This window comes from Plectrocnemia conspersa, unplaced genomic scaffold, assembly GCF_051122295.1.
Source record: "Plectrocnemia conspersa isolate PC_06_02 unplaced genomic scaffold, ASM5112229v1 ptg000013l, whole genome shotgun sequence".
NCBI lineage: Eukaryota > Metazoa > Arthropoda > Insecta > Trichoptera > Polycentropodidae > Plectrocnemia > Plectrocnemia conspersa.
The window spans coordinates 27156392-27183965 of record NW_028277177.1 but is presented as its reverse complement, the minus strand read 5'-3'; the positions used below and the strand labels follow the sequence as shown (position 1 = coordinate 27183965).

Below are 27574 nucleotides of genomic sequence, written 5' to 3'. Positions count from 1 at the left end.
ACACTATTAAAAACGTTTATTTCATATTAAAATGTTATTTATATTTAATTATAATAATATAGCGGTAGTATATTTTTTATTAAATCGCGAGTGCGGTCGAAAGAAGGGGGGGTATCGCGATGGCAACGCGGCCCGCGGTTCGGCAACGCCGCCGGCGGCAGTCGCGAGTGGTCTGTCGCGGTCAGCGCATCTCTAGCGCTCGCCGGTCACCGGTCGTCGCAGCGCGCGTAGTGTTTCGCCGGTGTCGGCGCAGTCGAAGCCGAACAGACGCGAGACGCCCGCCCGTTCGGAAACCTCCAGCCGTCATGCAGGCCATCAAATGCGTCGTCGTCGGAGACGGGTAGGTGCCTGAGCCCCGCCCGCAGTGACGTCAGCGCCGCTGTCACTTGTTACGCCGCCATACTAGCTCCGACACCCACCCCCGTGCGCGTCCGTGTCCGTGCGACGTATCTTATCTGTTCGACTCTAAATTCGAATCGCCTATCGCCTATGATCCGTATGCAGCGATTATAACCTGCAAATTGTGATCGTCATCAGTCTCCATTTTCAAAAATAAAGATGGCCGCCGTTTGTTTTTTTTATTTGGCCATAAAATTTGTCTTGTATGAACGATTGCACGACCATAACAACAGTCACTAGGTATCGATTCACAATCGATTTCAGTTATCTCATATGATTACGACGATACCAAACGCTACTCGGTACTTTAATTCGCAGATATAATCAATTACTTGCTGTTTTCATAGTATATGATCAGAATAGTACAAGTAAAGTGGCATTATTTATCGCAAATAACATAAAATAAACCATGACCAAAACTCAACTGTCATTATTTCGTTGACAATATTGACATTTTAACATATTCATATTGTAGCTCTTATTGCCCAGCTCGAGTAACGGAAGCTAACAAATGCGACTTTTAAGGGCACGTTCATGTTATCGGGGGGTCAAATTTGTTTGTTTATACATTTTATTTATTTATTATTTACAATTATATTTTCATTGAAAATGGATGTGTTCATTCTGCAATAACCTGTTGTGTTGCAGCGAGTGAGCGTTGATCAGAACGTGAACACCCAATGAATAACCCGCTTTGATGAATCTACTTAGTTGTATATAAATAAATATTTTAACAAGAGAGTACCCTTTTAAGTTTGGAAGATATAAGCGTTCAAAGTGTGACATGTATTCGTATATCGAACAGTATATTTAAAAAATTTCCAATAGTATAAAATTTGAATAATCACATTGAGTACTTCGTTAATACTATTTTAAATTGCTTCTTAACTTTGCATAAATAGTATGTCGAGCGTATCGAAATCTTTTTCAGTTTATTTGAATAAATGGCATATTTAAGGTCGAAATGAGGTAGTCCGAAATATCTAGACCTGTAACTCAGTGGTCTCTGGTTCTAGCCACGGCAGCGGTCTCGAATTTTTATTTGTAAAAAATAGCTGCAAAGTAACATATATTGATTAAATATTAAAATACATATAATAATTTATATAGATGGTACCGATTGATACTTACTTGCAGGTATTTATTATGTCTAATTGACTTATTCAGTTGGTACAGATTTACCCTGTTGCAAGGGAATATAAAAAAAATTAGCTTCCAAAACAAATTATATTTAAAGTTGCAGTTCGGAATTTGATGATAATAGGTCATAGAAATGATTATAATATGTCACATTTTTATTATAACAAGATTTTTGAACTCATCTCTAAATGTTTTGCTTCCAAAACCATTTAGAGATGAGTTCATTATAAATTATGATCTTTATAAAGTTGGCGAAATTATGGATAATTCGAATTCGGATTATTCATTAGATCAGGGCTTCCCAAACTTCCCAAATTAAAATAAATGAAAAAAGTCAATTATTTATTTAGTAATTGTTTAAAACATACCACATAATGTAAATGAAGAATCTGATGATTCCTGATGGGTCTTTGAATTGCAAATTTTCTTGAAATTATGCACAATATTAGAAAGTTTAATTATTATATCTGTTGTGGCGACGACCCTGTTCCTGGAATTTGGCTTCGTTACAGCATAACAAGAAAATTCTGCTTCACATAAATATGTCGTTGTAAACGGAAGTAAAACATAACAGCTTGTTTTGTAAAAAATGGGGTACACCTTTGATAAATTCGCACAGAAATCCTTGAATGGAGGGTCTTTGTATTTTTGTTTTGAACCAATAAGTTTTTCAAAATCACTTGCATTATAGACGCTGTCTAGCTTTCGCGGAAAATGGATTACGAACTCACTAGTTTTTAATATTGAAATTGAGTTGTTTTCATGTCATGTAAGTGTTCTAAAAATTCTTTAGGAACTTCTTCCTCTTTAAAATTTAATTCAGTCAAACATTCATGTATGGCGGAAAAACAATCAACATTGTTCCGTTCAACTGCATAATTTTTTTTACTAAAAATATGCAATTTTATCTCTTGTATTAAAAAGTATAATACTTTTTCCTTGTAACGATAACTTAATCTACCACGGAGGATTTGATAAAAGGTTAATAAAATTTTGTCCTAAACCAATTTGTGCCTTAAAGAAGACCAACACGTTACATCGAAGTTTATAAAGCCTCATTAGTGCTTTCCCCCTGAATGGTCATCTCACTTCAGTATGTAATAAAAGTTTATTCGGTTCGCTACCCATTTCATCACACAAAATTTTAAATACTCTGGATTGAAGTGGTCGAGATTTTATCTGGCTTATCATGTTTTAATTTTGTTTGCCTATGTAAAATACAATGACTTTTGGTTGCTTTTGTAGCTTCTTGTAGGATACGTGATACACTTCTCCCAACCTATATCATGTTTTATAATGTAATCATTATTACATTTGTACATATCTTTTGTGGTTTTTCATGCTCACATGAGTAACTTCTTCAATACTTTTTTTAAATACATAACTAGCAAACACTAGTAGTACAGCCAGCTCTGCAACACTTGTAGATTCACCCATTTTCAATGCATATTCACTGCAAAGTCCAGGTCGATAAATTATCTCTTTCTCGATGTCAGTAAAAAAAACTTAAATAGTATTATCTGATAAATGTACTGCATCTATTTTTTATGACAGCCTGCTCGTTAATAACGCGTGACCCTGTCTTTCACACATCGATTAATGAGTGTCTGTTGCGTTTTCACTTTTAGTTCAGACTTTTCCAGTGAGTCACGTCTCAAAAAATTGGAAACGAGCTTATCAGCGGGCAACCGACTTTTGCCAACTGTCGACAGACTAATGGCAGTCGGTCGGAATTTGGACCGAACAGCCGAACAAAATATGCACACTTGTTAACTTTTAACGGAACATAATTTGAAAAACCCTGCATTAGGTAAACATTTTTTTAGACTGATAGTTATTTTTTATAATTTTAAATCAGTTGCCAGCTCTGCGCGTTATCACTACCACACATGCTTTACCATCGGCCTGTAAAGTGTTAATACAGAGTTTGTATTATTACGAATTTTAAATTGAGCTTCGTTCTCTAGTAGAATAGGTTAAATTTACTGTTGGTCAATACAAAAGTATAATTGTGTTGTTAATTAGATATCCTGTGCAGTAATCCATAAATATTTCATCGGAACGTCTAGTTGTGTTTTTATATATTTAGAGTGAATTTTATCGAAGTAAAAGAAGAAGTTTTTAATTTCGTAAAAAATATGAATATAAAACTCGAAAGCTAATCAAGATGAATTTCTCACTTGGGAAAATATTGTAGATAATATTTAAAGAAAACATAATTTTTGGGAGAAAACTAATTAAAACTGAACTAAAGCCATGTCAAGACGTGACCGAAAAATGTATATTTATTTGATAGCTTAACGCAAATTATTTTTTAAGAACTGAGAACCTCTTTTGTAAATTTAACAGTAGCGTTTATCCAATGCGTTTTGCCGACCTTTGCTTATAAACAAATATACGCACTTTAAATGATTTGTCAGTTTAGAATGCAAATTTGACGTTGCATGTATAGGTCGAGGGGAGGGGTACTGAATTGACATATTGTAAAATAATTATGTTGAGCCATTGTATTCAGAAACTGTATTTTCTCGACGGTGATTAGTTTGGAACTTAGACAATGATTATTCGTTGGTCACAGTCATTAGTGACACCACTACGGTATTTTTGTCTCCTTTGGAAATTTAAATTCCACATACGCACTAACCGCAGTCTTATCGTAGCTTATATTCTGCCGATTCTGACCGAATTCGTCATAATCTAATCAAACCGTAATCGCAGCCGATTCGGAAAGTCTGCTTTCCAGCGCTCTAAACATGAGTTGGGAAAAACCGGATAACGATGGTCATCAAAGAAAAAAAAAATATATACAACTGTTCCCAACTTTCAAATTGTGAATTGTAAGCAAAATTGCGCCGAAAGTACAATACATGCTAATACCGAGCGGACGAACGCCTTTCGGATTGTCCTAGGTTCCCTTTGTGCGAACGACCAAGTTTTTGCGCTCAGCGAGAGGGCGGCTAATTGCAAATCGATCGAGGGGTACTTCGTGATATTGCCCAATTGCGGTCGAATCGGGCCGATTTCGCCCGAGCCTATACGGCTGACCTTGTCTGATTTGATTTTGAACGAGCGTTCGATAGCGCGCGCGGCCCGATAAACGCCAGTTGATAAACTTATAGATTAAAAAAATATCGACCGCACTGAAAACTCCATATGGCCACGCGAATCGGGAAGAAAGTGGTTTCATTTTGTATTTACGACATGCGTGACCGTGAACGCTGACGTGTTTCTTTAATAAAAAAGTAAGACATAAATAAATCTGTACTACGCGGGAGGTTTCCAAAAAATATCCGTCCACAAAACTCGATTATGCTTTATTATTGATATTCTCTTATGAACATCAGTTCCTAAAGTTTTGTTTTATTCGCCCGCTTGTATATGTAATTGGCACAGGAACATTTATTTCCCGGATAGATTAGACTCATCAATCCCTGCACCACAATCTCTGTATGATTATTCTGTTATTTTATTGAAACTTCACAGAGTTTCACAACCTTTCCGCGCTGTCCACGGTATACCAAAGAATTATTCTTGCATATTCACTGACTACCGTTTTATATTAGTAGGTAGTCAATTTGCCAATTTTATTTTGCAACATTTATCTTCAAATCATTATTTTATTTATAACAATTAATCCGACAAAAAAACAGTTTGTAAGTGCTGAAATTCCAGAAATCATTCGTACTTCTGAGTTGATATTGTGCAGCTGTGTACTATCTCAAATATTGACTGTGAAGTTTTTTTATCTATATTAAATTAATACAAACAATGCCCAATTTTACGCCTGTTTAAAGCAATTTATTAGGGGTTTTAGCGTATGTGTATGTAAAACCGTAATTTTAGATTTATCATATTCGAATACAGTCAATATATCTGAATTCGGCAACTCAGGGGTTAAAAATTCTCTGCTTATTTTAGGGTTGTCTCCCAATTATTTCGAGAAGTGCAGTCCCCTTATAGCGTAGAGATTGGACTTCATTATAGGTATACTACGTTATAGGGGGGACTAGGCATAAGGAACAACTAATGACGATTATTGTCCATGGACTCTTGAAAATAAACTGTAGACACGTTTTGTTTCCTTCAACGCAATAGACAATGCTTTTTATTTGAAATATTTTCACCTGCTAGCACATTAATGTGTTCTCGATGCTATACTCGTAACACTGCAACTTAAAATATACAATGAGAATTGCGAATTAAAGCGAAATGGCAATTCGCTTATGATTTATGGAATAAATACATTCTCTCATTATTATTGCCTTAATCGTATATGTGCTCAACGCCTTCACTGTAGCATAGTAGGACTACTAACTTTGAGGGTTAATTTGTACTGTGGTAATTCACTTCAAGGAATTCAAGAATGCAACTTTTCGTTAATTATCTGTAAAATTGAGTCAAGTGCTCCAACTGACATCTCTTGAATCGAGAAATTTATTTCATGACCGAAGAAGCTTCAGGTTATAGCATATACCGTTCAATTTAAGAAAGTTCGCATGTCATTTTTATTTACTTTCATACCCCCACGACTGGCGATTGCCACGTAATTAACTGTGACAGGTGTAGTTAGTATGATTTACTGTTTCGGAACGGCCTGTTGAGCGTTTCGTTCTTTTGTCATCGCGCGTTATGTAAATTACTCAAAGTGCAGCGTTCTCTCGCCCCGTAATGACTACAATCTGGCAATTTGTACCTAGTCTATTTGCGTTCGTTTCGTTCTCCCGCCGCGGGATTCAGATCAAAATACGACCTGCGTCACAAACAATGTCTCCGTAGTGCGGTTTTTACGGCTTTCGGCTTATCCGAGATTGAGAATCCCCAGGAGAGCTACGCGGACAGGTTTTACTCTGATTTAAGGTCGAGTACGTCCAAGGGTCATGTGCCTTTCTCGCACTCTCTCGCGGATGCTGAAGCGCATCTGCCGACTATACATACGCTCGTTTCGCTATAATTGCGCGAATATGCAACGCAGAATGCACAATGGCGCCGATGAATGATTCAAATTAAGGAAGTGCTGCTAAATATAGATAAAGCAATGTGTAAAGAACCTTGTATAGTAGCTGGAAACGACCGTAAACAATGTTCATTGGATTTGATTTGGTTATATGTGTTAAAACATGTTAATTTAAAGCCGCGGAATCTTGACAAGGTATTTTCAAGCATCTGGACGCTTGAGATTTAACGCTGTTCATGGATGAAGGATATGTTATGATGATAACGGGTTTCATCTAGAGTCGATTGACCTAGAAATCGCGGTATAGTCTAGACGTGTGTACATCATAGGCGAATTCGAAAAAATGCGTTTAACACCAGACATAACCGGCCACTTGTGTTCCTTTGAGAATTCCAACGATAAGACAAGAGCTGCGGATGAACGATTGATATTCAGGGTCGCGTATTGGAACTTGCATGTAGGTGCGCATTTTTTAACCACGCACACTACACGTGCGTTCAGATACTGACTGGCAATGTAACGTGCTAATTTTCAATTTAATCATACCAGGAACTAAGTATAGTATTAGAATTTTCATTAGATCAAGTCTAAAATATAAACTAACCCAATTCATCTCTTAAAGGAAAATAAGCAGAATAAGTTCAGACACGTCGCATCTCGCATATTGCTCCATAATTTGTCTGCACTTGGATATTACACTGTGTTTTAAAAATATTATAGCTATTCTTACCGATATTACTACGGACTTCTGATATAAGAGGGCTGATCAAAGTATATTCAAACCAAATTTTGGCCAATAGGAGGGTGCAAAAAACAATTATCGCTTCTCAGAAGTCAAAAATTCACGTCAAAAGCGATAAAATCGTGTCGTCGCGTTCGCAGTGGGAACGCTCGGTAACGAGCGTTCCCACTGCGACGGCGACGGCACGATTTTATTGCTTTTGACGTGAATTTTTGACTTCTGAGAAGCGATAATTGTTTTTTGCGCCCTCCTATTGGTCAAAATTCGGTTTAGATGTGCTTCATTCGATTCTCACTTATTGTATATCGTAATATTGTTATAAATATGAACGCTAGATAACCGAGTGCTTCCACTACGACGGCACAATTGTATTGCTTTTGACGTGGATTCTAAACAGGAACATTTGAGAATAGGCAAATAAGGAAATTTTTCTTGAAAATGCTTTTAATTTAATGAAATACCACGAATCTTAGTGAAATCTCTTTATAACGAATAACGAAATTCCAAAAAAATATTAAAACATTTTTTTTAAATTATTGTGCTCATTATATTATCCTCAAAAATGGACAAAAACGATTTGTCAATCTTGTAAGAGGTTATTTTGATGCTGTAGTAATATGGTAAATAAAAATAAAATAAAAATATATCGAATTTTCAGTATAACGATTTTTTTTCTTCGGTACCGTGAGCTTCGATATACTGATATCTATACTATTTATATATTAATATAAACGACCACTGACTGGCCAACTTGCCCTCCTCTAGAAAAAAATGTGAAATGACGTCCCTGCATGATACACATTTATCACAGCCCTGCAATTACGACACGACTGATCAAACAGTGTCTCGTTTATCGTTCGATAGATAATTATCTTATTAAACGAGCAAATTGCTCTCGCAGCGTTATTGATTCCTCGCGCGCAGTGATTCGTGGATCATTCTAGTCGGCATGCGGGAGATCTGCGTCGGTTTCTTCGCTCCGGTTGCTCAAAAAAACGCGCAATGATGCCAACATTGGACTCTATTGAACTGATTGACTCCTCATTGTCAAACGATGACCGATGACACCTGAGCGCGCGGCTACCGTCCGCTGACAGTGAACTGTCTGTCACCTTGTGACCGATTGAGCGTGTACCCGACCCAGATCCCAGCGACCTCACTTCGCTTGCATAAGAATGGTCTCTGTGGTACAGTGATCTCACCCGCGAATGTATCAATACCGCGAGCTCGCCCACGTAGAAATTTGCACGCATCGTCCACCTTATTCGGTGACAAGCTCGTCGTCGTCTTCTTTTTTGGCAGTAGCGCATAACTCACCGTTTGATATCAAACTGGCGCCACTGATGGTGGTAATGCGTCAGAAAAACCGCAAAATCATTTGCTTTTTAAATGCGGTTGCATGTGGTGCGTATACGCAGAGTCCACTGCGATGGTTTAAGGTCCATAAAACACGAAGGGGCTGAAAGATTACACGATGAAACATAAACAAGGTGTGACGTCATTAGCAGATGGTTGCGAGCCAAATTTGATTGTATACGTTGTCTTTTTTCTCATCAGAACATTACCACGAACAGGTGGTTGTTTGTTTGTAAGGCATATCTAGCATTTGAGCCACCGCCCTCATGGAGGAAAATAATGCACTTAAATTATAGTGTGTGTACTTTCTTTTTGCCATGCTTCAACAATATGAATTATTCATATTTGACGATCGCTGTTCGTCTGGAATGCGCAAACAATTAACTGAATCAATTTCTCGCTTGCTGTTTCTGCAACCGTCTTGTGTTTCTACAAATAACACACTCGTTGAGTATTTCCGAGAATGCTCGTTAGTTGTCTTCAGTTCTTATTGTTATTTTTGCATCGCACACATGTATGTATTACGAGTTGTAAAATTTCTAATTCAACACGAAGTTGAACCATACACGACAACGAATCGTACACAGGAAACATCGACACGTGCAATAACAAAGCAGTTTTCTCACGTTTAGTGCTGAGCGATTAGTGATTGTTCGAGAATATTCGGATATATCAAAAGTTTACAACGCAACGCAAAATTTACTTATCGAAATGCTTCTAAAATATACACCCCGTAGTTTTTTTTAGATTTTCCGAAAACATATGTGATAAAGGCGCAGAAAAGTTTTTATAAGCAATATTTACAATACATTTTTTTATAACATTTTATACATTTACATTTTTTGTATCTATGTTTTACTAAGCAGTAATTAGTTTAGATAGGTATTGTCGTCATATGTTTGTCTGCATCCATCTTATCTTCCATTGTTTTATCCGAAGATCAGGTTGAATTCTTAGATTTCAGACTCGCTGGATCATATTTGACGTGAGGTAGATAGCGGCTGCTTCTTCAGTCTCGGTCGATACTAGGTGCACCTTGCGCCGAGTAGTAGCACCGCTGGCTTCATAAGATTCCCATGTCGTCTGGACGAAGTACCGTTACACGAACTAGCATGCTTTATCTCTTTCTTCGTTGCATGCGACACTCCTCCCACTTTTATTTATAAGGGATCGGCGTCAGTCCTGGATTGTTAAATGAATAAATTTGATTAACCTACAATGCCACTAACTTCATTCTATAATTTTGCTACTCTTATATATTGTATACGTATCTGATTTTTTTTTAATTTTGCGCAGAATTTCAAAGATATTTTAAATAAATATAATTATTGCAGTCATTATTAACTGTGTTTTTACTTTTGTTGTTTACAAAAGAAATAAAATATTTGTATTTATTATAAGAAAAGAGCACTATTATAAAATAAAAATAAAATGGTAAATATATCTTTAGAAGCGCAGGGTAACACCCCCACGGTGTATGGCTGAGAGGTAAATAGTAGTGGATTCTAATAAGAATGTAACGGTAAACCGTCTAGCTCGATAGGAAATTACCGCTCGATAGGGAATCACCGCTGGTGCAAGGATGAACTCTCGAGTGGTAGTAGAAAAATCAAGTTTTGACATCTGGGAATCTGCAAAAATGTTTAACTTTTTATAAAATAACGGTGTCTATTAATAGTCGTATCAATGATGCTAGTTAGTAACGTGATATTTTTGGTTTCGATGTTTTCAACCCTAAATCAACAATGGCAGTGGAGATAAAATAATCTCAGTTAAGCTATATTATGCTTTATGAGTTTTAAGTCGGTCGTAATACGATAACATATGTTAAAAACAGCTAATGCAATAGGCAGAGATGTCATTATATTTAGAAAGTGTGAAACGTGGTTCAACCCCTAAGTGCGAGTCCTTAGGGATTGTTAGTGAGGATATTAGGGCTGCCGTCAAAGCAGGTCCGAGATTAACGATAAATATAAAAAAATGATTAACATGTAGAGAAAAAGTTTATAAAAAGATGGATATTATATATAATTTAGTAAAAGCAATAGCCGTTTTATGTTTTTACTCATTTATCCCGCACTTTAAAAATCGCAAATAATAATGGAACAACCTGATATGTAAAGTAATTTCGAACAAACTCCACTTCGAATAGTTGTTATCGTATGTATCCTCTCGTGAGGGTTATGGAACAACCTGATATATTTTTTAGCTCTTTCCTATCCCGATCATTTGGCCAATGCGACAATTTTAGTCAGAAACATGTGTTGTTTTGTTATTTTTTTATATACTATTTTTTGCGTAACAGCTAAAAAATTGACAACGCTGTCGCGAGTACCTTTTAAAATACATTTCACTGACTACTCGTCACTTTATTTAGATCCACTTGGTAATGGACCTAATCCATCAAACTCTTCGACCATCACGCGCGTCGGCGTAACGAATGATTTTGTTCTGCGAGTTGTAATTAGTTTTTATTGTAGTTTTAACGAATTACTGCGATACATTTTACCCGATGTTCCGACAGAAAAATAACTTGAGATTTTCTTTATAAATACTGTCAAAACATTTATTTTTTTATTTTAAAATGATAATAATAATGTGACGAGGGTAATATTCTTCTTCATGATTAACCGAGGGTTAAACCCACAATTTCTCTATGAAATGTTACTCTTAATAATGAAACAAAAGCACACTGCTATGGTTTATAAACCCTACCTATATTCTGCACTGATGCTACAAGTTTTAAACACATTTCATGAATTTCAAGGTTTAACCGATAATTATTAATGATTAATAGTCAATCCTTTTATTCTCAGCTTTCAGAGTAAAGTTATCGTTGATGGTTTGGCTCTTCTAATTTAAACTCGCGGTAACTACTTTTAGTTTCCAGGTCTATTAATCAACTTGAGTGACATTACACAGAGTAATTAGAGGATCGTTCCTATTGCTTTCTGATAATGTCATGTATTTCTACTTATAGGTTTAATTTAATTATGATTGCATTAATCCAGCGCTAAGTGCATCAGAAAACTATGGCGTGTATGTATCTATATTCGCCCAAATGTTTAATAAAAATGCTTATGTTTATTAGGCCAGTATATAAAAACGATCGATATAAATCATTAATAGTCAGTGAAAAATCATTTAATCAGTTCCGTTTTGTCAGATGATTAATGATCTGCCAGTTTTTGAATGATTTTGACTGGCAACACTGTTGAGTGTTTACAAACTTAATGTTTTAATAAATAGAGACAAATAAACACATTATTAAAATTACATTATCAAAAGATTGATAATTAATTGAAATTTAGATTAGATCATATTCACTTTGATAAAAACAATTTGCACTAATAACAAATATATTGGACGAAAAATAAATTATTCCACTACAATTAAATTTATTCAACATTAAAAAAATATTTCAACATTAAACAAATGTAATGCATACAAGAAAAATATTATCATGTTGACAGTTGCGAAACGTCCATTTGCTATTCAAACCAAAACCTAAACGAATTATCCAAACTCCAAAGAATAAATAATAATATATAACATTTAGGTTGTACCAAGTGCAAACTATTCAATTTGTAGCGCAACGTATTAAAAATTAAAATACAGCTAATGCCAACCGAAAGTTGACACGGTTCTTATACGTATTTTAATTATTTTATCTACTTACACATTTTTGAATTTATAATTCGTTATCCGTTAATACTGTTAAAAAATATGGGTTTGTAAAATTAGTAATGTATAATTGCGTCAATTCTGGGAAATGTGTATTTTTTTCGTCGTCCCAACAAGTGCATAATGGCGAGCCTCCAACTCTACACGTGCGCGCGACCTTTTTTTTGTTCTATTCATAGAAAGCAATATCGGGGGCATTAAAAATTAGCTTGTAAATAAAACATTTTTATAACATCTTAACAAAATTATTTTGACGTAATTTCACCTTTATTTTTAATAAACTATTTTATTCTGCATGGCATCGATAAATACAGATTTTCAATTATTTTTAGATCGTTCTCCTCTTCTCACACTTCCATATGTTTTTTCAATTCGGCTAAATTTTTTGATCGTTTTTTTCTTAATTGTTGTTTTATGATTGTCTATAATTTTTCAATTGGGCTTAGGTCGGGGTTATTTCCTGGCCATGTTAATTATGTGATTCCCATTAACTCTGAATTATGTTATCTATAGATAGAGGATTGATTTAGTGAAAGTTTGAATGTAAAAACTATAATTGGACTCACAGAACGAGCTCGATGGCATGGTTGTCTTGCAAAATGGGCTGAGCAGTGTGTTGGGAAAGTTCTTCAAGGGTTGGAATAAAGTCGTTTTATACAACCGATTTATATATTTTTGCATTCATGGTGCCTTGTACGAAATTTATAGAGTCTAATCCATAAGCTGTCATACACCCCCAGATCATCACATAAACTTTATGTCATAAAGTGAATGCTTGATGAATCGATTAATACCTAAGGGATTTAATCTTTCGCTTTTTCAACAGCGCACAGTCGCTTATCATCTGCTCCAAACAGATTAAATTTGGATTCGTCGGTGAAAGACACTCTTCTCCAATGTTCGACGTTCCAATGGCAATGAGCTTTTGCCCATACAAGGGAATTCTTTTTCATTTTCTCAGTAAATATTGTTTTTTTGCTGGGTTTCGCGCTTTAAATCCAGCTTCAACTAAACGTCTATTCACTGTCCGTCTCGATGTATTGGAGTTTGAGGTAGATTGCAATACTGTTTGTATTTCAGGAGATATTTTTTATGGTATCTTTTATTTTGCGGTCTTCTCGAGCAGGTAATACACTTTCGACCACCCACTTCCACCCTCTCTATAATTCTTGTTTCTCAATATTTTTAATGAATTTTCGAATAGCAGAACCACTAAACCCCATTCTTCGCGCTATCTCTAGAATTGAAACATTTTCTTCGAGATATGATATTATTTTAGATTTTACCGTAAACGACATTTGTTTGGATCTCTCCATGATTTTGGGTTCGTCTTTACATAACCGAGGCTAACGTGCAATTGAGGAGGCTTTACGAATTTAAATATCTTTTAAATTATTACCACAGATGCACTTGATCATAAAAAAATACAATAGAACAAGTTAATATTTTAATAATTGAATTCGTGAAATATTGCCTATGAAACTTTCAATTGGTCACAGCTGTATGTTTATACTGACCAAACATAATATTTATACTGACCATTACAGTAAATTAATACTAACCATTCGCTCAATAAAATACTTACCAATTCAATGTAAGTCAATACATAACAATAACAATTATCAATACAGCTGACTTATCGATGATAATATCATAAAATGACATTGCAATATTTAACGAATTATAAATCGTCAGAAATCGCTCATTTACTTTATACGATTAAATGGATTTATGGTTTGGAACAGCGGAGTTTCTAGTTTGTTCTTTTCTGCTGAAAGGTTTCTTTGCACATATCGTTAATTTTTCGCACTGACCCAATTTTCTAGAGAGGAGTACGCTCCTGGGACTATCGATCGGAACCTTCGTGATTATTTTTCAATCGACGAGTCAGGTGTGCGCTTCGATGCGTATGTGTTCTATTTTGACGCTAAACAATTAGGGAACGGCCGCTAAACGAACCGTAGCAACCCGTCACGCCACGAAAACGCGATAAGTTTTAATAATTTACGTGATAAGAACTTTGATTGCGCGCCGCGTAAGAGTTTGCCTGCCCTCTCGGTTTAATTTCGCAAGCTGGGAGATTTAGCTCGCTAGGGAATTTACGGCGAATACGTGGTGGCGCGTTTCCCCTTGCTTTTTAATTTCGAGTCCCGTCACGGTCGCTTCGTCAACGTCAAAAAATGATAAAAACTCTGCGTCATCGACTGTTTTGCTTATTGGTCTACGACAGTGAAAATTGTCACGATTTCGGTTGCGATACGCTCTTTGTTTGCACAGTTGTTGTGTTTCTCGTGCTCGCGTAATTCGTGTTTGTGTATGTTCGTGACAGCGCGGATGTTTTGGGATTTTCGAGGATAGTCGTATATCAAGTAGATAAATAGTTTGACTCGTTATCTCCGAATAAACACAGTTGCCACCGCGCTTAGTAATTATGCACAATCGATGCAGTGACTAAAGCTCTGACTTCCCGGTACGCATGTCGAAACGCTTTTTAATTAATAATCGTTGCACATGTGAGTCAATGCTTTTGTAGCTCCTAGTGCTTTTTGAGCACTAATCACGGTTAACGATGACTCACAAGTTTTGAGTCATCAAAAGTCAGCAAATGATCATCAGTCTTAGATTATTTCAGAAGTTCGTGCATGACACATATGGCTCTTTATTTCTTGACAGCGCAGTGTCGTATTGTTCGCGCGGAATGCGAATCGATAAGAGTAGCGGGAGTAACGATACGAGACAGGTCTTCGACTTTTTATCGTTGAGAGAGAACTGTCGCTTTTCTAATCTAATACATTTTTCTTTACGTATTGCCTAGACAAAGTGTGGAATTCTAGTCGCAGTAAGAATGTTAATTATATTTGATTTGACTGACGATGGGTGTTTATTTATGTGATTTATCTCGATATCGCATCTTTATATTTTCTTCCCCTTTCGAGGACAGGAGCCAAACAAGCATCGCTTTCATTGTTATTGTAACAGTTCAGTGTCACGATTTAATCTCGTTTCCCGCTGTATGCGGTTTTGCGGTCGATCCTCTCTCTGGACTGATGCTGCCGTTGTTGCATCCTCGAGGGTTATCGACTCGGAAGCGGACTTGGACCGTGGAAGAGGATGGATCCGTTTCTTTTGAAGGTCGTCGCACCATCAACGGAAGCGTATCGCGTACGTAACCCGTCATCGTCAGGATGCTTAAATAAATAATGGCCGCACGTCTGGTGTCGGTCTGCTCGGCACATGCATTTATACGATCGTCTCCTCTTTGTTTTTATGCTTTCGGAACGTCCCGAAGCGGATCTGCCTCGGATCGTTCTCATCAAAATCTGTAGAGATTCTCGACTGTTTATTTTGAATCTGCATTTCCTCTGGTAACTCTTGAGAGCTCGTCGATGTTTTAACATATCATCGTCGCTTGCAGAACAACTGTTTTTAAATACAGATTTTTCGATGTTTAACCTTTAGAAGTCCATAGGCATCTTTGTCATGCCCAATATATTTTCGATTTTTGATACAATTTCCAGTATTTTATTTCATTAGTTACAGTAATTCCTGACCATTTTACCTGGAATTATTAAATTATTAAACGTCGTAAACTCCATGGTTCTCAATATAAAAAAATGATTTTATATTTATGTACATATTTTTTTTAAATTACCGTTTTTAATTCAACTCAATTAAATTCCAAATCGTGAAGTTGATGCTGACGAATTAATTATCATGTATTATTATTATTATGTTGTGTCCTATTAAAGTCGCGAGGATAAATTACGTTGAATGTTTTATTTTAATCAAGAATAGTCCTTCAGTTTTACGATAGATTGTTGTGATACACTGTTATCAATATAAAAAAACCACAAATTTAAAGATATCTTCGGATTTTTTTTTTATTTTCAGAAAAATAATATCAATTAAATGAGTGCCTTTTGCAGCAGTGATTTTTTTTGTACATTTCGGGCGGTATCTCTGCTGTAAATGGTAGATGTTAGGTTTTAGGTGCTCCAATGGCGTTAAATCTTTAATCCTTTCAACGCCAAGCGCATGATATGATGCGCAACTAAATCTACTGTCTAACGCCAAGCGCATGATATGATGCGCTCGTTAAAACCTTCATTTTTTAAAGAAACGGAAAGGTAAAAGTTGGCAATATATGTTTTAAAAATCAGTTTGAGTTCCTAGTAAACGATTTCAGTGATTTTATTTATAGAATTTGCGATGAAACAGTGGTATATATAATTATAAAGTCACGCCTTAATTTTAGTCGTTTGTATTTCGCGCGTGGTTTCGATCGTGCTTATTTAGACCACTTTTAGGGTTAGCACAAACGCATCGCGGAAATTCGTTTTTTTATACTTTAATTTATGAATCGAAATTAAATTATGTCATCAATATTTCAATGATAATTGTGATTTGTAAATACTTGTGAATATATTTATACGTTATTTCGACTGTTTTAATATTGTCAACTGTTTTTGTGATTGGTTTTTATTGTTTGTAATAATTAAATAATAATAATAATAATTACTATTAAATACTTATTAATAAATATAAATAAGATATAATTAATAAAATATCAATATTAACTCTTAGTAAATATTAAATAATAATAATAATAATAACAAAAACGATTCCTTGTCGTAGAATCATTTTATTTTACTTGTTCTATTTATTTACATTAAATTAATACCATCGTGACCTAACAGGTTACCCCAATGCGTCACGATGGTCGAAAAGTTTATTATTTATTGTATATATATGTGTGTGTGTGTAATATATATTACATATTCCGCCTGGAGTGTAGATATGTTGCACTCTTGCCGGTCCCAAGCCCGGATAAAGGAGGAGGGTTTCTATCATGGAGCAAACCAACCAACGTGGATAAATCCAAATAGTTATGAAAAAATTACAAAGAAATAATAAATCCGCCCCGATTCATAATGACCTAGACCAGTGGTCGGCAAACTTATTAGCCAAAGAGCCAAATATGTACATTACAATGATTAAAAAAAAATTAAGAGCCAAATCTATTTATTAATTTAGCAAACATTTATTATAATTTTCCAAATCAACACAAAGACGTTCGAATTTAGAGCTCCATATTTCCTTGTTTTTTTAAATCTGGTGCGAATGCCCGTGGATATTTGTGCCATAGCCGCACTTAAGGGGCCAAAGAGCCGCATGCGGCTCCGGAGCCGCACTTTGCCGACCTCTGACCTAGACGATCGAAATCTAGATAAACGATTGGACTTCAATTTTGGAAGCTGGAATGTGCAATATTACTACCAGGAAAAATACAAACAATATCGGAAGAAATACTAAAACTCAAGATATATCTAGAAGCCCTACAAGAAATTAGGTGGAAATGCCAAAACCGATCACCGGTTGTAGTGCCGTGGAAGAAGAAGAAGAAGAATATGTATATATTATAAATTATACATATAATTATATATAGTTAAATGTAACATCGTATCTTGCTATCAAGTTTTATTATTTATTATTTTTATATATAAAGAAATATGACAACCTTCAACAACAACCAATTGCAAACACCATTGATCAAAAACAAACGGTTAGGTTATTAGGGTTATTTTTGTGTACGATATATGTGATTTTGTATGCATCAAAGAAATCTTGTCGATTTGTAAATTTTTATAACAGGATGTAGTTCAGACGAAGAAAAAATGCGTTGCAGATTTATATATTAAAATTGTCTCAGTGTGAGCATGACCCTGCTTGTCGTTCGCTTGTATAGTGCCGCGCGCGTTCATGTGTGTGTAGGTGTGCGTACGCGAGCCAGCTCGCGGACCGACGAATAGATTTTTTTTTGTTCACTCCATATATCCAGCAATACGACTAAAAATGTTTGTTTATTGATATAATTAGAATGTTTAAACCATGCTAATCATACATATATAATTTTAAAATATAAAAATTGAGTATTTTGCCTGTAATGATGTGTTAAACAGAGTAAGTAGCCAAAAAATTATATCGCTAAAAACGCATGGCGTACAGCGAGTAATTAACAATTTACCGGTCGGCGGTCTAAGGGTTAATAACCCATCTTTAATTTGACCAGAAAAATGCATGTCATTTAATAAAATCCTATGAATCATAATAAAATCGAAATAATAAAAAACGACCACTGATTAGCCAACCCCTTGAAAAAGCTGAAATTACGTCCCTAGTTTTAAAACAGAAATTCTCGGTTTAACCCTAAAAAATTTTTTTTTGAAAAATGTCATTTCAGTGAAATTATATCGAAATTTATTTTCACCGGTAGATCTATATTTTTACTAGTAAAATATAATTTATCTGGCAGGTGCTAGTCAATTTTTTTATACGTAATAATTTATACATTTACGCATTTATCATTATTTATTCACATGCGATGTATAAATGTTACAGTGAATATGTATTTTTCAGTGAAATTATATGAAACTATTTGACATTTTCTGTTCAAACCCAAATTTAACTTAATGAAAGTTCTAAAACTAATTTAATTTTAGAACTTTCATTAGATCAAGTCAAAAATATTTCTCTCGTGTAAAAATAAGCTGAAGAAGTATAGACACGCAGCATCTCGCATATTGCTCCATAGTTTATCTGCACAGTTTTAAAAATATGATAGCTATTTTTACCGATATTAATGGGGAATTCTGATATGAAAGTATTGGTCGAAGTTAATTCAAACCGAATTTTGGTCAATAGGAGAGCGCAAAAAACAATTATCAAAATTCGGTTTATATGTTTCTTATTTAATTTGTAATATTAATATAAAAGTCGTAGTATGAACGTTAGATTACCGAGCGTACCCACTGCGACAGCACGATTGATTTTATTGAATTTAACTAAAAATGCGTGTCATTTATTGAAATACTATGAATATAAAAGAATAACTGACTAACTAACTTTTTCCTCTCCTCCCCTTGAAAAAAGATGAAATGTCGTCCCTGCGTTTGTCGCTTTGAACGCGCGTGATTATTGACAGATGTCTGATTTATAGTGACATAGAAAACTCGAATTGTATTACTTTGTATATTGGCTAATTTACTTTTTCAAAAATTATATTTAACTAGCACAATTAGATTCAAAACAGGCAATAAAAAAATACGCAAGGGAGAAGTTGCATCATATAAATTAACGAACAATAATATTATAGTATTTGCATGGAAGGACAAAAAAAACGTCATGATGTTGACTAGGTGTGGCTTATCAAATAGGTACTATTCCCATATAGTAAATTATTATATTCTGTAAAAAAACTGGTGAAAGAAAAACAAAGTTGTTTAAAAACGTAATTCAAAATCATATCTTCATATGGAAGATCATAATATTGACAAACATATACATATGCAAGTAATTGTAATGTACATAGTAATAAAAAAAAACCAATAAATTCCGTGCGATTAAAAATATGTTGAGAACCATTGGTGTTGTGCGGATTACAATAGTGAACAATTAATTTAATACTATTTATAAGTATAGAGCGAAACATTATTTCTTTTGTCATTGCATTCTTGGGTGTTTTTTTAAGATAGTGGTCCCAGCATCTGAAACGGTTACATGGTATACCTTAAATAAATTTTATATGAATAAATTGGACCGCAGTGGATTTAATAAGAAAAAGGTTTTTGTCCAGTAAAGAATCATCCACTAGGAAAAATATATTGGTAAACATAAGGGCAATGAATTACTCGAACAAATAAAGCTAACCGATCGAACGATCCCAAGTTTAACCACCTCGTCCAGATAACCGACGCGCTCGCTGATTGATCGTAATTCGGTGGTAGTCCCTTGTCCCCGTGTGATTTCGACGCCTCGCGTATCGGAAAGCTTGAAGATGTGTGCGATTGATCATCTGAACCGGATGACCCTTTAAGTGGGTCCACTTGCCGCTGCGGCACCGCCGTTTTTAATTCAATTCACCGTCGATGCTGCTGCCACCGTGTGTGTGTGTGTGTTTGTAGGTAGAGCGTATGTAGGTACAGATGACCCATCCAGGGAGGTTTGTCCTCGCTTTTCGGAAATCACACCCTGCATGTCCGCCCGCTCTGCGTACTTGGCGCCTGGGGGGTGGTTAGAACAACCCGCCTGACCCACTTCCACTCGCACGCCGCCGGTGTCATTACACTCGGCTACCCTTTCGGCCGGATTCTCACAATGAGCGCGTCCCGGGGAAAATATTCGCTAATTGATCATACCCGAAAATCTCTGCGTAATGCGATCGGATATGGGGTTTTTAATAGTGGTGAAATCCCTTTCCTATCTTTGAAATATAATTAACAGAACGCTGTCCGGATGATGTCCGGACAGCGGCTTCTGTCACGTACAGCCGGCATATTTGCGCGCGATCAAAAAATGTGCCAAATAATCGCAATTTTTAAATTGTTATATTAATAAAATTACGCTACTGATAATTATAAAAGTTTATGTGTGCACTCACCAATACAATATCAGTGAAAATTTTTCAGTCGTAAATATTCAACTTACGCAAAATCTTTGTCGGCTTTTCAAAATACCATAAGGCATAAAAATAATACTTCATAATACGAACGCTACATCTGGGACTATCCTAGAATTTGTCGCCATCGTTTCTAAATAAGAATTCGTTATGGTGTGACATTTATATAAACCGATCTAGGAAAATACATAAGGATATTCGAAACGATTTTTTTTAACAAAATCAAGTACCACTATTTATTTTTTAATTATTTAATTTTATATGAAAAAAAATATAATAACGACATCTGTTAGAAGAATATACTATCAAAAATATAGTTAATCCCTTTTGGTGCCCTAAAATATTAAAAAATGTCAGTAAGAGTCTGTTGAAGTCCCCGATAAGCATGTGGTATTATAACTTGACCACGTGACCACGATGCAGCGCTCGACATGCGTGTTGACATAGGATGCCTACGCGCATACTAAAATTGAACCGAGTTACTCGTTCTATCTCAGTTTGCGAAACACCATATCATTATCTCTCTCACTTTCGTCACTTGACACGCAAGAGAGCGAAAGGGGAAGTATCGCAGCTCCGACTTCGGTCCCTTTGACTCGGAAAATAATGCCGACAATGTTCGGAAGCGCTCGAAGCTGTCCAAGTCGACTGAATTACCCCCAGTTTACCTCCCGTTTTCGGTAACCTCGGACAACTTCCGAGAAATTTTAGAGCGGGCAGAACCGAACTCGACTATGCATCAAAACATGTAGTTTAGAAAAGCGCTTCTCAAACTAAACAGTTGAAGAGCTCCCTTGCCACGGAACCGCAAAATATTTCAGTATTTAATCCTTTTAGTAGTAAGTTAATTTATACACTATTGTTTATTTGTTATTATACACATAGGAGTGAGTTAATTTAACGTATTTTTCCGTCGTTATTTATTTATTATTAGTTTATATTGCATTTATAGTAAATTATAGAAAAAATAAGTGATTCTGAACTTTTTATTGCTTTGATTTATTTTACTACTTTTTGTATTATTATGTGTTCATAATTTATTTCCAACGCTTTAATATTATTTAATTTTACATATTTATTATATACTATTCGGATTTTGTGGTTTTTTTATATGTCAATACAGAGGCTTTCAATTTTTTTTGTAAAATTAATATAAAATACTTTATTTTAAATATATTATTTCTTCAGTTATATATGTATGTAAATATGTATACAACTATCTGAGGTATTTCAAAACAATGAAAGATCTACCACCGTACATGTACGGCGATACTCTTCACCGAAAACAGGGCTGAATTAGTTAAATTTAAATAAATGAAACATACAATAACAATAGTGAAAGGAGGCATTTGCCCACAATTGGATTTGTTTAGGGATTCCAATCCCGGGCCAAAATTTTGATCCCGGGATTTCGGTATTGCATTTAGTCGATCCCGGGATCCCGGGACCAGTCCCGGGATAATTTTCATGTTATTTTATCGATAAAAATAATTTAAAATGAATAATACAATATATTTTTACATCTGTTTTTTATAACGTACAATGTATAAAGTACGTATAATTTTAGTCTTGGACTTAAAATAGAAAATAATATAATAAAAATAAAAAGGGAAGGTTATATATTTATTTGAGAAGAAAAAAATGAACTTTTGACAATGAATGTACATAGGTATGTACATTCATAGACACAATTAATTGAAAACATTATTTTGAATAGAACTCACGAAGTTACATCAAAGCATCAAGTGTTTTATCATTTAGCCTTGATCTGATTTTGGTTCCTAAGCAGCCTGCTGCTGAAAAAGCACGTTCAGACTCACAGCCTCAAAGATTCACAGATGACACGTGCAACTCGCGCAAGTTTGTACACGAAATATAACGATGTTGTCAATAATAATTCGATTGTGCTTGATAAATCAACCAATCCGAAAAATTCGGGATTATGTTTTATAATCCCGGGACTCATCGGGTATTGAAAATCGTTCGGGATCCCGGGATCCCGGGATTGGAATCCCTAGATTTGTTATATAAATTATATGAAATCAAAATATTAAAAAAACGACCACTGACTGGCCAGCTTTTGCACCCCCTCCCCTCCCTTAGATAAAACTGAAATGACGTCCCTGATTCGTATTATCCATCAAAAAGGTCTCAACTCTATACCGAAAATATTTTTGTGAAATCATATGGAATACATTTTCACCATTAATGTATTTTATGAAGTAAAGGCTAAAATGATTTCTTCAGTTGCGAAGTGAATCGCTGATAGGCGATTCACACACGGTCAAACAAATTGTTTAATGTCCACTAAGTTTAAATAATTTTTCATATATAAAAAAACAGTTATCAGTGAAAATATAAAATATATCCGGCAGGTGCTAGTAAAATTATATGATTTCAACTTGTATACACGTAGCAATATATACAAGTTATATTTTCACTAGTGATTTTCAAATGCATTTTCACCGATAGATATATATTTCTACTAGCGAAAATATTATTTAACTGATAGGTGCTAGTGGTATTAATTGCTACAATAAAATGTCAATGAAACTCAATTTGACAGTTGCGAAACGTATATTTGCTGTTCAAACCCAAACCTAACAATCACTAATTAACCAAACCCAACTTGACCTAATTAAAGTTTTACAACTTTCATTACTCTGTGAAAAGCTGAAATGATGTTCCTGCTCAGAGCGATCAATTTAACACGGGGTAGAAATTTTAAAAGCATGTGATTATCATGCATTAAACATTGTTATTGTGCACTGCCTGTTGAAAATAAATAGACTGGCTAATTTCGTAATATAAGGAGCATGAAGTTCTACTGTATAATATCAACTTATGTTGGCTTATCTCAGAAATGTTTTAAAAATAATTTTAGCACTTAGTAATGAACTTCGCCTTTAACTTCATGACAAAACAGATCTTCCCACTTGAATGCATTAGCAGATCCAGAAATTGATTCTGGGAGGACAGGATCCACAATTCAACATACCTAATCCATGATAATATGTTATTATTACGAAACAGTGGAATAGATTTTAATTTAATTTAAAAATCAAACAATTATTAAAAAAACAAAAACAGCTAATTTTATATAAATAATATTCAATATAAACAACCCTTTAAGATTTTGTGTGCATAATTATGAACATCAAAAAGTATGTACTAAAAATTAATATTTTTAAATTTTGATACGATTTTTTACTCTCTATAATATTCATCAATATAATATAAAATTTACTTAAGCGTGCTTAAAGTTGTATCTTTAATAATCGATAATTTAATCATCATTGCGGAAAAATCTATAAAAGAGCAATTTTTTCCACAAAAAATATTATTAAAATCATAATAAATATGTCTGATAACGTAAATAAATAATGCAACTGATCATCTATGTAGTAACTTACATTGAAAATTTACAATCCATGAAAAACTTAAATATCAGCAAAAATATATCAGACCTGTGTACCAATTTCCCTGTAGACGTGTATATCCGCGCCTTATGGTCTGGCAAAATTCCCCAGAATTTATTTAACGTATTTAATGCAAAAATTTCAAAAAAAAATTTTGAAAATAGTTTTAAAATATTTTGCTTATTTACTGACAATTTTTAATAAGTAAGAGTACTTGGTCGCGAAATGCAATTTTTTGATTATCTAATATTCTTATTAGGCGCCATCTCCATTGCTTTTACATTTTCAGAAATACGTACATTTATATATAATGTACGTATAAAATTGTTTCTAATGTCTAATACAGTCATAAGATAAATTAAACTTTACATTAGTCTTAACAAAGCTTAATATATTATTTATTTACGTTTTTATTCTGTATAATAAATAAACACTGATCATTGATTTAACATTTTTTTATTGTTATTTTACAGTGCCGTCGGTAAAACATGTCTCCTCATCAGCTACACGACAAACGCTTTCCCCGGCGAGTACATCCCCACCGTGTAAGTATGGTTTATTAAACTAAAAATATAATTATGATATCAATCACGTCTCTAGGGGCAGTCTTGTGAAACCCTTTAATTAGTTAAGTGGTCGCAGCCACTTGTGCCAACCCTTTGCTTCGCAGGAGTGGCTTTTTGTCAACGTCAGCTCGTTTGAGAGCCACTCCAGTGAGCCTCGTACGATTATCGCCATTGTTATTATAATATTTCGTTTGTGCGTTACAGATTTGACAATTATTCGGCGAATGTGATGGTAGATGGAAAACCGATCAACTTGGGATTGTGGGATACAGCCGGTCAAGAAGATTACGACAGACTGCGACCGCTCTCATATCCGCAAACAGACGTCTTCCTTATTTGTTTTTCGTTGGTGAATCCAGCATCTTTTGAAAACGTTCGAGCTAAGGTACGTAAAATTTATTAATTTGTTTACAACATAATCTTATTGAATTTGTAAATTAATTTGCAGTGGTATCCAGAAGTGAGACATCATTGTCCATCAACGCCAATTATACTCGTCGGTACGAAGCTCGATCTTCGCGAAGACAAAGATACCATTGAAAAGCTTAAGGATAAAAAATTAGTACCAGTAACATATCCACAGGTTTGTTTTGAATGAATTTTGATTTGTTTTCTGGTTTTAATATTAATTATTTTTGTTTTTTAGGGTCTCGCGATGGCCAAAGAAATTGGTTCCGTTAAATACTTAGAATGTTCAGCCCTTACCCAAAAAGGACTTAAAACGGTGTTCGATGAGGCGATTCGTGCAGTACTATGTCCAGTTTTGCAAGTAAAACCCAAACGGAGAATTTGCTCTCTGCTGTAATATATTTAATATGTGAGTATATTAATTTTTCATAAAGCCTCTTTATTTGCTCGTAACTGTTTAGTGATACAAAGCTATTTTTTTTACAGATTACTAATATTCATTCTAGACAGATGTTATCTAAGTAAAACAAATTATGGATATAACAGTTTTGTGTTATCGAAGGGAACGCTCCAACTGAACGCAATGGACACGAGTGTATGTGCGTGTGCGTGCATTTGTGAATATTTTTACACAATTGTCAGTGGAATAAATAAATGTGTTGCTTTTGTAATACTGCAATATAAATTGTTACAATATTATTTGTTTATATAATAGCTTTTACATGATGCGATTGTTTATGAATTATTCTTTCTTTTGCTCAGTGTCTCTTTATAATATATTGCTATAAAAAACCTTTATTGATGATGATTCAGAGTTATTTGTATCTTTAGAGGTAACATTTTTGAGTTTAATATTTATAAATTTAGAGCTTTTATTATGATGATGATTTATTCCAAACTAAGATAGAATATCTCAAATATTTTTGTAAGAGACGCATTAGATTAACAAACGTATATATGAAAGTTTGTTGAATATATACAATGTGTATATGAAACATTGCTTGTGATAAAATTAAATACAACATGTTAATACATAAATGTACTATTACAAACTACCCTTCACATACGTGCTGTTTTTAATTTATTTTGAAAGCCTTATATTTGTCGTTAAATATGTGCATTGATTATTGAGTACACATAGATTTTTTAATTTTTACATATATTTATTCCTTTCTATATTTTTCAATGCAAACAAATAATATTTAGGCATTCGTATAACAATATAATAGACATTGTAAGTTTAATTCCGCATATGATAATTTATAGATATATTCTCAATTAACACAGCACAAGATTGAGAGAAGAGAGAAGAGCTCACGTTTTGAAATGTTATTTTTTTATTTAAGATGCATTATGAATCGGTGGAGAGTCGTTTTTATAAAAAATTGTCTTATCTCTCGATGTTTATGTATAAAAAACAATAAATGTAAAATTATATGTATGTGACAATTGTATTATGTAAATACTATGATTGTTAATAACTACATCATATTTATATATATATTAAAAAATAACTAAATGTGTGATGTTTATCAAATTTGCTAAATGTCCATATCATTTTTACACCAATGTGGTTTTTTTGTATATATTGGAATTATGCAATTGTTCCGTATTGCTTTTGGAGTCACTGTACCGTTTAGGCGGTATAATTGAGATGCTTCCAGTAAATATTATAATCATGTTGAAATAAAATTGTTTTTATTATGATCTCGATAATTTCTTTTTATCTTGTTTTTTTTTGTATATTTAAAGATTTAATTATTAGCGTGGAAGATAATTATTGTTGATTTAATATGATGCGTTTGCGATATGCGCTTTCATCAGATTGGAATATAAAATACCCGGAGCATAGTGATTAAACTATTGAGAAAATTACAAAAATCACATCTTACTACATATATACAATTCATATCCTTTAAATGTACGTATATGTTATGATTAATGTTATGTGTTAATTTTAAGTATATGCCAATTTTTTCAGTTGAGAAATATTACACATTTTATTTTATAAAAAAAACATTTTTGAATAAATAAATTTTATAACAACAAAATCTATGTATAAAATAACTGCTTATAAAAGTCTCAATATTTGACGTTTCATGTGCGTAATAATTTTCCACTATCCCCTTATCCGAGTTTATTTAACGCTTTAATTATATTTATTTTCATCAGTATGACTATAGGTGTGCTGCGTGTACATGTTAAATATGTTACAAAAGACTTTGCCAATCTAAGCTAATTCTAACGCATTTGTGTTCGTAAGAAGCGCTTGTTGTGAGGAAGAATTGGGCAAGACTGGACGTATTGAGCGGATCAGTTAACGCTAAGAAGAAATGTTCATCGTTAGCAGTTAATTATTTAATTTAAAAAAGATTCATTTATAATTTTTTATGATGCGTAAATAGTGTTCTGTCAAATTTCACAAAACTTTTAATAAAATGTTTATTTTTT

General features: G+C 34.1%; 1 protein-coding gene across 1 annotated transcript; it reads left to right on the top strand.

Annotated features, from left to right (window-relative positions):
* The first annotated feature begins 159 nt into the window (after positions 1–159).
* LOC148227734 (ras-related protein Rac1) lies at positions 160–27574 on the top strand. The gene is made up of 6 exons (XM_088202630.1): positions 160–340; positions 24623–24694; positions 24920–25100; positions 25164–25298; positions 25362–25532; positions 25610–27574. The coding sequence occupies exons 1-5, from the start codon at positions 306–308 to the stop codon at positions 25518–25520; spliced, it is 582 nt and encodes a 193-aa protein (XP_088058756.1). The 5' UTR covers positions 160–305; the 3' UTR covers positions 25521–25532; positions 25610–27574.